Source organism: Thamnophis sirtalis, unplaced genomic scaffold, assembly GCF_051295495.1.
Source record: "Thamnophis sirtalis isolate CommonGarterSnake01/CBP01778 unplaced genomic scaffold, rThaSir2_p1.2 scaffold_3, whole genome shotgun sequence".
NCBI classification, from domain to species: domain Eukaryota; kingdom Metazoa; phylum Chordata; class Lepidosauria; order Squamata; family Natricidae; genus Thamnophis; species Thamnophis sirtalis.
The window spans coordinates 27282427-27295567 of NW_028261383.1; the positions used below are offsets into that span (position 1 = coordinate 27282427).

Consider the following 13141-nt stretch of genomic DNA (forward strand, 5'->3'; position numbering starts at 1 on the left):
CCTCAATCTTCAGTTGTTGAGATGCTTTGAGGTGTTCCAGAGATCTGTTCTTAGCATTCAAAGCCACCATACCAGAGTTAAGCTTCCCTCCCCTTATTATTTATTGTGTATCCTGCTCTTATTATTTTTACAAATAACTCAAGGTGGCAAATCTATCCAACACATCTTCAGACTCTCATTTTCCCAACAACCTTCTCAGGTGGGTTGGTCTGAGAGAGAATGACTGGCTCAAAGTTACCAACTGGCTTTCATGGGTAAGGCAGGACTTGAATTCAGAGTCTTCCTCTTCCTAGCCTGGTGCCTTAACCACTAGACCAAACTTAATATAACACCCATCTCAAAATCAAAGCCAGTTTTGGGTTGCCTCAGATTGTTGGCCCCTAGTGGCTACCTGGAGGAATCTCCCTGCAGTTTTCTTGGTAAAGAGTGGATTTCCATTGCCAACTTCCTAGGGCTGAGTGGGAGTGAGAGGCTGTGTGGCCTCCTTTGTGGGAGTGGCTTGCCAGCCATGTGACCTGATAGGAGTGGCTTGCCAGACATGTGTTCTCTCTCTCTCTCTCTCCTTCCTTTTGTCTCTCTGTCCCTTTTTTCTTTCATCTCCCTCTCACTTTTTCTTTCTTTTTTATTTCTTCCTTTCTTCCTTTCTTCCTTTCTTTCTCTTTCTCTCTCTGTGTGAGTCTGTGTGTCTGTGTCTTTGCCTCTCTCTCCCTCCCTCCATCTATGTCTCTCTAAGGTCACCCAGCTGGCCTTGTACCTAAGGGCGGATTAGAACTCATGGCTTCCAGCTTTATTTCTTAACCACCACACTAGATTGGTTTCTTCTTTAACTCAAGTTACTTTTGGTTATTCAATAAAAGGCAGAGTGGCTTAAAGCAAGAAGGAAAAACAGTGTTATTCTCAAATAATGTATTTATTTAATAATGCATTTCATTTTTTAAAGATTCTATTAACAATCCTTTTTTACTTTTGGCTTGAGCCAGGTGACACATTTAGGGCACATAGCACTTTCATTTGCTATCTTGATAACAGATGGTATGTTTTATTTTTTTCTGTTTTCTGTGCATCTTCAGTTTCTATGCATCCCACGGAATACATTTATTGGCATAAACTTACAAAAGAAGGAACTACAATCCATAAGAACTATTACATTACAATCAATCCTACAATCAGTAATCCGATTGTAGTAGATAATCTACGTTAAGTATCAAAAGAGAAAAAAAGTACTAGGATTTGTAATAAAAAAAAACAAACCTGTGAGGCCGTAAAGCTGATATTGAGTATAATATTTCCTGAAACCTTAAAATGGTTCGTTGGTTTATGACAATTATGTGTCAAAAGGAAACTGGTTAAAAAGGGGGAAGGAAAGGAAAAAAGAAGGAAAAGATTACAGAATATCCTGAGTTATGGGAACCTACACTATCATTGATTGCAACTAACATGAAACAAACAAGCATCATCCATAAATGGGATGGGGAGCTGTGACAGACATATAAAATCATGATTGACAGGCTTAGCTCTAAGGTACCTTTAATGCTGATACACCTGAACACATGATGTTAAAGCCTATAAAGCTCCGAGGGCACCTCGGCTTTTTTATGCAGAGAAATAGAAATGATGATCAAGTTATTCCTTTATAGACTAATTGACTGATCAGGGAGGCATAGAAGAATAAAGGAAGCTGAAGTAGCAAAAAGCTGAGGAAACTCTGCTTTAAGGGCTTTCAGAGATCCCTGCTTGGCAAATAGGGATTTTTCCAAGGTTTTGCCTATGGTTCTCCCTTCTTTTAGGGGAGTGTCAGGCAGGCACCTTCGTGCAAATAGAAACAGGGCCGAAGGGTCTCCCCAACCCAGGAAGCGTCTGAGAATGTATGGAGCAGAGTTCCTGTGCTGGCATCAAAGAAGCTCACTTGTCCCCCTTCGCAGTTGAGAGAGACGCGGATCCTCTTGGGCTCCACATCCAAGTGCCGATAAACGTATCCTAATGTAGAGAAGGCCGTGTATCCCCATACGGATTTTCCAAACATCCACCGCCTGGTCTGCTCATCAACATTTGTTAAGTTCTGGTTGGTAACCCCTATAGACCATCCTGTTTCATCTCCTACAATTACTTCCCAGAAATGTCTCCCTGTTGAGAACGTCTGACAGCCAAGGAAATAACCATCTGAGGGAATATATTTTCCTTTAACTCGCTTAACTCTTCTGACACCTTTTTGATCTTCGGAGACATCAAAGCAACCACAATTGGCAGTTTCTGGATCCAGAGTTACATTCGCTGTAAGGGGAAAGGAAGGAAGGGGGGAAAAATAAGAGCTTCAGCTTGAGGCCTAGTTTGTGCCTTCACCCCCCAAGAGCTTAACCCTACGGCCTCTTGTGTGAATGGAGTTCAGCCTCCAAACACCCCATCTAGGACTGAAAGACTCATTGTTTTTTTAAAGAACACCTAAGCCATTGCCTGGTCAAGAGTCCTCCAACTTTGGCAACTGTAAGACTTGTGGACTTCAACTCCCAGAATTCCCCCGATGGGGCTGCTAGTCTCCAGGTCCCCTCTGCTCCCTTTTCTCCAAGAACTCCCCCACTATGTTTTTCCCACCCTCTGTTAACCTCTGAGCTGTTTGGCACCCCTCTGGCCTTCTTGTTCCATTCACTTAGGTTACCTTCCCCATCTTCCAGTCTATCTGACTCCCCTTCAGTTACCACTAAGCTGCACCCCTTCAACATCCGTTCATTACCTCTACCGCTCTTGGCCCCTCTGTTCACTCTTCGTCTCTTGGCTCCACTGGTCAATTCCCCTGGTCTCTAGTCTCCCATGTGACCTCCACACTGCTGATTGCCCTCCAGCTCCGCCATGCTAGCTGCAGAACTCTGGGAACTGAAGTCCACCAACCTTACAGTGGCCAAAGGTTGGAGACTCCTGGCCAAGTCCTTCAGGCACGTCATACTGCTCTACCTCTTCCAGCCTCCCTGCACAATTCTCTTTAGCTTCCATCTTGCAGATGAGATTAATGGGATTGGGAATGAAGAGTGGTTGGCTTTGTCTTCACTGATTTGGTGAGACAGCCAAGGTTGAACAGGGACTCTACCTGGAGCATTAATTCAGAGGATCGGGCAGAACAAGAGGCTGCCATGTTTCAATTCTGAACTGGCAGAATCCAGAGGGAACTTGGGGCACATGATGGGATATGAGGAAGCTCCGTCCTTTTCTCTGCGAGCATCAGGGTGTCACAGGAATATACAAAAGGGGAGGATCTTGAAAGGGAAACCTCTGCTTTCACCAGTCTGATGGCCCACATGGAAGAGGCAATCCTGATGCTCCAACCTTGCTATTTCCTTGGACTCAGAGGACCTAATTTCTCTGCTCCCAAAGACCTCATCTCTCACCAACTTACAATCAGGCAGTAAAATCAACAAGTTGTTATTAGCTTGGTAGGAATTCAATATTCCTTTCATATTTTCCCATTTGTTCAGATATTTCATTCTACACCTGAAGATTTGCTTCAGTTTTCTAGATGATGTGTAAAATGGAATGGAGAGGAGTAGGAGTAGAACAGAACAGAAAAGAACAGCAGCTTTATTTGGCCAAGTGTGATCAGACACACAAGGATTTTGTCTCCTCTGCATTAGCTCATGTGGTACATATGAATGGCAAGTAATTCTTCATAAATCATGAAATCATTAAAGTTTACTGCATAATCAAAGTCTTTAAGGTACCTAATCCTATATTTTTCTTTTTTGTTCATCTATGATGTTTCTCTTAAAGTTACTGGCATCAGAGCTTAAAATAGCAAGCGATTGCAATTCCTACAATTCATATTTACCTTTGTGTAGTTGAAATCCACTTTCCAGAGTATCTGGGGAAGAAAAGGGAGGAATTCAGCATCTCATCACTGGAATTGGAGCAACAGAAGGGCCTCCCTTCAGATACCCTGGTTTGCTTTCCTTGGACTCAAATCGGGAAATAAGGAATATGGAAAGCCACAAGCCAGAATGTCATTGTTGGCTATATATATTCCATCAGGTATAAATATATTCTACTATATATTCCGTATACAGGTAGTTCTCAACTATTTGTGTACTGAAGTTACAGCGCCACTGACAAAACTGTTTTATGATCGGTTCTCACACTTATGACAGTTGCAGCCTCCCCAGTCACATGATCAAAATTCGGGCCCTGGGAACCAGTTGTATTTACCATGGTTGCAGCATCTCATGGTTCTGGGATTGTCCTCCTCAACCTCCCTGGGGAGCTTCTGACAGGCAAAACCAATGCATGGAGCCAGATTCCTTTATCAACCATGATTCACTTAACAACAGTGATTTTTGTGATTTTTTGTGGCAAAAACGTTTCGAAAATGGGGGCACTTGCTTAGCAACTGAAATGTTCAGCTCAACTGAGGTCATAAGTCAAGAACTACCTGTATATATTACATTATATATATAAAATAAGTGGAAGCTGATTCTGCTTCCCCAGTGATCAGTGCACTTTGATTCGGGACGCAAAGAATACAGGTAGTGTCAACTTACAAACATAACTTCACCTCTGATCCTGAAATCGATCCTTCTTTGATCCATGTGAAACCAACTGAGAATCTCTCTTGGATGCTCAAACTGTCATCCAGCATAAAACCCTGGCAGGTGTTTATTACCTCTGAATTTTTTCATGGCACTTTTCAGAAGCACAGTGATATCTCTGTAATCCCAGATTGTCCACTTTGGCTCTAGAAGTAAATCCTGTGGATTCTCACATGTTTTCTTAGCCTGGTACCTGACAAGACAAAATAACAGAGTTGGAAGGGACCTTGTGGGTCATCTAGTCCAACCCCCTCCCCCCTGCCCAAGCAGGAGACTTCAGACTGTTTCTGACAGATGACACTCCGGTCTCTTCTTGAAAGCTTCCAGTGATGAAGCTCCCACAACGTCTGAAGGAAAGCTGTCGCAGTCGTTCATTCTCCTCAGTCAGAAAATTTCTCCTAATTTCCAGGTTGAATCTCTCCTTGATTAGTTTCCATCCATTATTCCTTGTCTGGCCTTCAAGTGCTTTGGAAAACAGGTTGAACTCCTTTCTCTCTGTGGCAGCCGCACAAATATTGGAACACTACCATCTGAGGTGGCGCAGTGGTTAGGGTGCAGTACTGCAGGCCACTTCAGCTGACTGTTATCTGCAGTTTAGTGGTTCTAATCTCACCGGCTCAAGGTTTACCTCAGCCTTTATCCTTCCGAAGTGGGTGAAATGAGGACCCAGACTGTGGGGGCAATAAGCTGACTCTGTAAACCGCTTAGAGGGGGCTGAAAGCCCTATGAAGCAGTATATAAGTCTAACTGCTATTGCTATCCTGTCTCCCCTGGTCCTTCTCTTCCCTAGACCAGCCATGCCCAGTTCCTGCAACCGTTATCAATCTGCCAATAGAAGCTTTCTAAACACCAGATGGTGCTTGAGGATTGGCTAGTGACAGGATCCAGTCTGTGTTGGTCACAAGCCCAAGAGCTCATCTTCAGGGAACCTCTCCCCCCCCCCCCAGAATGTGTGCACTGGGCTGTTGTACGATTTATATTTATGTGGTGCCTGGTTGTGTGTAGCTTTTAGTTGTTACATGGGGTGTTGATGGCCAGCTATTAAGTCATTGATTGTTGTTTTCTTGGATCCTAAATACTTGGTAAGCTAGTGGTAAATCAGCACTCCTGTTGACTGATAAGGGCCCCCATTTCCCAGACTTCAATCATTTCTCTGGCTGTCTATTCAAATATGGGCACCATGATGACTCAGTGGATCCTGACTCTGAACTGCACTCATCCACCTTCATCAAGTTAAACGAGAGATCTAGTAGAAGCAACTAAGATTCAGGTTTGGGCTCCCTACTCTTCAAAATTCTTGTGAATATCTTGGCCAAAACAATGGATTGAATCTTACCAATGGACTGATGACCGGTAACTAATATGGGTGATGTAGGTAATTAGACGATGGATATAACATTTAAACTGACCTTGATGGATTTTAGTTCTGCATTTAACACAATTCCTCCACGTAGACTAGTGTCTAAACGTAAGGACCTTGGGCTTTCTCATTCAATCTGCATTTGGATTATGGATTTCCCATCTGGCCAGTCAGATTAGGCAATCACACCTCCTCCGCCCTAATTCTTAACACTGGTACACCACAGGGTTGTGTGTTGAGTTTACTCTATACTCTTTAGGTACATGACTGCATTCCCACTAACGCCAGTAATACTATTATTACATTTGCAGATGATACAACAGTTGTGGGACTCATCTCTGGGGGGGGAGGGGAGATGAGTCTGCCTATTGATATGAGGTGGACCAATTGCTTTAATGGTGTGGAGACAATAATTTGGTCCTTAACACCAATAAGACCAAGGACCTTATAGTGGACTGCAAAAGGAATAGATCAGACATCCAGGCCTTGGATATCAATAGAGACCAAGTGGAACAAGTGGTCATTTTTAGGTGCTTCGAAACTGGCATGCATTTATGACAGTTGCATTACTTGGAACAACTTACATCCTACAATGATATCTTGAAAACCATCAAATATCTTTCCCTTCTTGGGAAAGACTCAATAGGTGGATAAAATGGCCAAATTCAATCTAAACATCTGGTTGAGTGTGTGACAGACTATAACAATTCACCATATCAAATACTGCTAATTATATTGTGTTATTTGAGGAAATGTCTAAAAGGCCCTGAAATACAGTACGTTGTCTTTACATTCAAATACTGCTAAATACAAATGGCACTTTCCAAAATAGAAATACTGCTGGAGGAGCTGCTGATCTCTAAGACTATAAAGGGTGGATTTACTTACTTCTTCAAGATTCCTCCAATGTCCTGAAAAATAAAGAGACAAAGCATTTCCTATGCATAAAATTACACTCTTACATTCACATAATAAATGAGAGAAACATCTGGACAATCAGACACTAACAAACATATAAACTACTTTCATTTTTTCAGTGAAAAAAATCCCATTGCTCTTTTCCCTCCAGATCTTCAACCTCTTTTGGAGTGGTATTGTTTTTACTTTTTTGCCTAAGAAAAATTATACCCCGGTTGAAACCAACACAATTACAATATTGGAAAAACAAAATAGTTCATCAATAGGATTAAAAAAAAACCCCTGCATTTATGCTTCCAGAATCAAGGCCCTTTGGGGAATCCAAGTGGTTATAATACTTTGTAGAAGGTCATCAGTGTTGGGTTTCTCCTGTCCCTGGAGATTAAGGGGAGGGGGAGACCCTACAGAAAACACCCACCACCACATTCCCTATTGTGAAGAATACAGACAGTGACCATTACTTTGAATTCTTGCTTCTCACATGGCCTGCTTTTTCTGTATTACATTATGTAGCCCTTAGCCGTTACAGGTAGTCCTTGAGTAAATAGGTTATTTAGTGATCTTTCCTTTCTATAGAAAGAGCCAAAAAGATTTCTAAATGAGGAGTTGAAAAAAAGATTTTGAACTTGGTTGAGTGCAGCCAGAATCCTATATGCAGACATGGAAAGATATATCAATCTCCACAAGAGAAGAATGAATGGAAAAAGAGATGGAGGTAGAAAAAATTAACTGGTGTAATTAGATATAACCCATTGTTTCTACTTTGAAGCTGCTTCTAAATGTTGTGTTTGAGATGAAAAAAAAATAATTCTTGATTTTCCTTATCAGACTAATCTGTTTTTTTAGACATGGCTAATAATGACTAAATTTGCAAAAATAAAAAGTTGAGGCTGTAATTTTATTTTGTATTTTACTGTGCAGAAAAAAAGTTCAGAGACATTTTCCCCTTTTTTCTTTATCCTACACTTCTTTCCTATTCTTATCCTTCTCCATTTCCCTATTTTCTCTATTTCCATTTGTACTTTTCACTATTTTAATTTTGACTAAATTTATGGAAAAGGAAAAAAAGGAAAAAGTCAAAAAGAGTGTTCTGTGGAAGGCACTACAGCCATCTCCCAATACTTGAATGGCTGTCATAGAGAAAAGTGCATCGATTTAGTCTCTGTAGCACCTAAGGGCAGAACAAGAGGCCCGGGGTGGAAGCTCATCACAAGGAGATCCAACCTAAAATAAGGAAGAATTTCCCGACAGTGAGAATGATTCACCACTGGAACAGCTTCCCTCCCAGAGTTCTGACTTGTCCATCACTGGAGGCTTCCAATAACACTTTGGACAACCATGTTTTCGGGATGGTATAAGGACTCCTGCCTTGGGCAGAAAAGACCTCCAAGGTCCCTTCCAGCCCTAGGATTCTATGATCTCCACTTCCTGCCTGACCTGTAAGAGTTTGCTGGCTGGTTGCTGAAGCTTCTCTTCTATCTCCTGGATGAGATAGTCAAGAGAGCAGAGTTCCTCCATTGGCCTGGCCAAACCCTCCGCCTTTCTTGCCATAATCTCCTTCTCCGTCTCTTCCATTCTAGTCAATAGAAGCTTCTCCTGTCCTTCTAACCAGAGTTGTAGCTCTCTGAATTCAGCCACTACATTTTCTCTCTCTTTTTTGATGAGATCCTAGAACAAGAAAGAAAAAAAGCAAAGGCAAACTTTTATTTTAATTATTTTACTTAATTATTTTTATTTTTATAATAACGAAATGGATTCCTTGAAGAATCCAGGTGGGAGAATTTCCTAAGGAGAAAAAAAAAAACCTTTTCGATATTAAAAAAAACACTGGGGAAAGGTTTCTAAAAAGAAAGAAAAAAGGCTTAAATGATCTCTCTTGAAACTTTTCTTGGCAATCAGGGATTTTCAAAAAGGAAAGGGGACAGAAAAATATTTGACTTCAGTATGTTTTCCACAAGATGAAATATGATTTCCATTAATTTATTAAGCAAACCAAACCCATTGCATAAAACACAACTCATGGGATAGGTGCACTTAAACCCAACTGTGACTCATTCAGGCAATGGGGACATATAAGTCCCCAGGTTAAGAACAAGTTCTCTGCCCTAACACCGTCTTTATCTTGAATTTCCTTTAAGTCAGAACTTGTACTAAAACACAGGCTGCCTGTTATTAAAGATGGCGGATGGGGTTCTCCTTCCTATTAGCTCAGAAGCTCCTCACCGTTGGACCAATACTTACAAGCATCTCCTGCACTTTTTCCTCTGTGTCTCTTTTGTATGTAGCTATTTTTTCTTTCTGCTCCTTCTGAGCCTTCAGGCAATCCTCCACCTTCCTCTGGAGAGAAAATAAAAGTTTTGAGTTTCTTTTCCACAAAGAATTACATCGGAGGGAAGACCCAGTTAAAAGATATAGTATATTCAATCGTGATAAATATATGACAGTGGCAAACGTCCAAACTTTGATCATGGGACCACGGAATGCCTGCAATGATCATAAGGGTGAAAAATATGTCACTTTTTTCATTGAGGTTGTAACTTCGAACAGTCACTGAACGAACAGTTCTAAGTCAAGGACTACCTGCAAGGACATTAAAGGGAGAAGCCGGAGTCTCCTGATTGCACTCACCCCAGAAGCATCACTGAGAAATGAAAGTTTGGCCTCATCCAGCAGGAGTGCTTTTCGGGGTCTGCACTCAAGATTTTGGGGGACTCCATGACGATTTTGCTCTAGAGCAAATGTGGAAAGGGTGCTGGCAAAAGGAGCCTATTTCTCCCTACAGGCAATTTTCCTTGCTAAGCAATAAAAGTTAAGTGATGTTTTTGCCGCAGTTGTTAAGTGAATCACTGCAGTTGTTCACTTGGTAATACATTGTAAAGCGATTCCAGCTTCCCAATTGACTTCGCTTGTCAGAAGGTCGCAAAAGGGGATCACCTGACCCAGGACTCTGCAATTGTCATAAATACATGCCAAGCGTTAGAATTTTGATCAGGGATGCTACAATTGTCATCAGAAGACACTTTTTTCAATGGTGTTGTCACTTTGAACAGTGACTAAACGAATGGTTGTAAGTCAAGGACTATGGTAACTCTTCAAAAAAAATTGCAGGCACAAAGGATAAAGCAGGAGGTGAAGGTCTCGGGTTGGAATTGGGGAAGTTTGTTAAAGGAATGGCCCAGGCAGAAAGTGGCAGATGAGTGTAATAAGAGCAGTAACAAATGGGGGGGGGGGGGAGAGACTTCTGCTGCCTAGCAACAAGAAAGTTACAAGAAGGTTAGAAGGACTCCAGTTAGAAGGATGCTACCTAACACATGTAGATATCAACTTTGGTAACTTCTAGCTTATTATAATAATAGAAAACATCCCTTTTGACAAGAAAGCTTATTAGCATAAATATGCAATGTATGAGGAATGAGGGTAAAGTAGGCCAGGACAAGAAATCAAAAGAAACACCTGGCAAGGAACCTTAATCTTAACTCTATAAAATTTGCATTTATATATGGTTCAGGTTGGGGTCTGGGCTCCTTTAACTGCGGAGACCCTTTTGCTGAATAAAAGTCCCTTGAAAGGCCTCTCCAGTCTGGTTCTGATGAGCATCTCCGGCAGGCTAAACCCAGTTTGCAGACCACAGAGAAAGCAAGTAAAGAGATCCCAGGATGGCCAGGAAGGGCAAGGATCTGGACGCCCCTCCGCAGCGATTCCTCCTGGCTGATTCCTACCTGGTATTCCTGGAAAGCCTCCTCCGCAGGTATCACCGAGTGGCTCTTGTGCTCTTTGGATCGGTCGCAGACCAGGCAGAGGAGGGTCTCGTGGTCCGTACAAAAGAGCTTGAGGGGCTCCCGGTGTTTCGGGCAAAAGGTCTCTCCTTCCTCGCCCCTAGGACCTCCGCATCGCCTGACTTCTTCCAGCACCCGCGTCAGCTGCCTGTTGGGGAGGAGGCTGCGGGGCGCGAAGGTCTGTCTGCACTGGGGGCAGGAAGCCTCCGATTCCGACGCCCCCCAACTGCGGGTCAGGCAGTCCCGGCAGAAGTTGTGGCCGCACTCCGGGATGAGCACGGGGTCCTTGAAGAAGTCCAGGCAAATGGAGCAGGTGGCTTCTTCCAGCAAAACAGGCAAGGACGGAACACCCGCCATCATCGTCTTCTCTGCCGGGAAAGGAAAGAGAAAGTTAAGTTTCATTTCTTTTCCTCCAAATCAGGAAACGCCTTTGGGTTCCGCTCAGGCAGGAAACCGAGATGATTTGTTGTTGCTCTTGCGGTCATCTTCGCTGGCTTCTTAAAGAAGAACTACAGGAGTTTAAAAAGGAAAAATTGGGGTGGAGCAGAAATTCACGGGACGGACCACTGATCAGTTATTATTGGCACCATCAGCTCGCCAAAGGGGAGGGAGGAGTTTTTAGCTTCTTCTCCCTTCTTCCCCTCCTCCTCCTCCTCCTCCTCCTTCCCCCGTATTCGTCATCGGACGTTGGCGATTAGGTTGCCGATCCTGTTTTTATCAAAAGATGCAGAACAAAGTGCTGCTTTTTGAAATCTAGGGATAAAATCTTTTTAAAATCTGCGAAGAAGCAAATATTTTTGGGAGGGACCCCCAATCAATTACTGATCCAAGTATCTGCTAAAGGGAAAGCTATTGAAAACACCTGGGGAGAAAGAAACATCCATGGGATGGATTTACCACCAATTATTATCGAGGCAACCAATTGTTAAAGAGGAAAATGCTTTAAAAAAAATAGGAAGAAGGAATCATTTATGGGATGGAATGGAGTAAAGCTGGCAGGGAAAAAACTGGGAGAAACCCTTGATAAAACCCCAAAGCCAATGCTGCAATGGATGGGGTGTCTCAGAGATACAGGAGAATGTAGAAATTATAATCCTTTCTCGAACTTCTAATATGAATATCTGGCAGAAGAAGACTTCCCTGGACTGTCCCTTTCCCAGCCAGCCAATCAGGAAATGGATCAGGAGAAGCTTTAAAACTGGGCAAAGTCTGCCTTGTAGAGTATGGAATATGTAGAATGTGGAATGGGAGCATTTGCTGGATGGAAAGTTTGACCAATGATTTCCCTTAAGGCAAAAGATGGATAGAAAGAGCCATTAGTGGTCTCAAGCCAACCTAGGACAGGGAGATCTGCTGGGTGGAGAACATCTTATAGGCCCTTTGTTCAAGTGCTTTTGGGGGAGGCTTCCTTAGTCACAGTGGGCTCCCCAAGGGGACATGGACACTCCCAAGCCCCTTCCTCTATCTTGCCATTTTGGAGGTGGCACCTCGTTTATGGAATGCCCTCTCCAGAGGCCCTCAGTTGGCACCCATAGTGGCCTCATTTTGGCACCAGGTGAAGACCTCTCTGTGTTGGGAGGGAGGAAGGGAAGGAAGGAAGGCACCACTAATATGACTAAGGCTACTGTGGTAGTAACTAAATAGATTTTGGGCCAGGAAACTATAAAGACCTAATTTCCATAACATTCACACCTAAATCTATTTTTAATATCCCATATTTATGTTGCAGGAAAACCTTTAACCTAGGAAGGTTTAACATTTTAGCATCCAGTCTGTTAAATGGAAGTACTATATGACTTAACCCCATCATCTAAAATTTTACAGTCGGTATTCTAACTTATAAAATCACTAAAAACTCTATTGTTTTTAGAGTTTAAAGTTGTTGCATCCTTCTTTGTGCTAATTGACACTCTGAGGTAACAATTCTGTTCCTAACTATGTGTTCATGCTGGGCTAAAAATAGGATGGTTTTTTATTAGCAGATCAATTCCTCACAATCTACATAAAAGAAATTAAATTCTGTTCAGTTTCATCACCATTGAAAAACACTGTGTTTCAACTTAGCCTGGTGATTTATTTACATTTCCTGTTTGGCTCCGTTTATCTGAGGAAAACGATTGACTACAATTATTCAACCTGTAGCTCTAAGTAAAAGAAACTTTAAATCTTCCAGGTAGAAGCCATGACAAACCACCATCATATTGCCAAGTAAATTGCGCGGACATGTTCATATCAGCAGGATTCGAATACAACTCAGCAAAGAAATTTATTTTTTTTCCTACTTCTGCAACCCCTTTCAGTGATTTGTAAGTCGGTCTATGAGAAACTTCATTTTCAAGGAATTATTATTCAAGGAAATATTCTTATTATTATTATACCCCTAAACTCATACGTCCCATTTAGGTCAACAGGTCTTTTCCTCCCTTGCAACCACACTTACAAGCTCAGGTAAACTTACCTGAACTGAATTTGGTTGGCCAACTAAACTAGGTTTGTTTAGAGCTGCTGTGGATTGGAAA

At 42.2% G+C, this 13141-nt stretch overlaps 1 protein-coding gene across 1 annotated transcript; it reads right to left on the reverse strand.

The window, feature by feature from the left end:
* Window positions 1-891: 891 nt before the first annotated feature.
* On the reverse strand, window positions 892-11042 carry LOC148047722 (E3 ubiquitin-protein ligase TRIM11-like). The gene is made up of 7 exons (XM_087711681.1): window positions 10566-11042; window positions 9088-9183; window positions 8284-8514; window positions 6817-6839; window positions 4643-4761; window positions 3815-3847; window positions 892-2271 (listed from the first exon to the last, which is right to left on the reverse strand). The coding sequence occupies exons 1-7, from the start codon at window positions 11022-11024 to the stop codon at window positions 1784-1786; spliced, it is 1449 nt and encodes a 482-aa protein (XP_087567807.1). The 5' UTR covers window positions 11025-11042; the 3' UTR covers window positions 892-1783.
* Between the last annotated feature and the right edge of the window lie 2099 nt (window positions 11043-13141).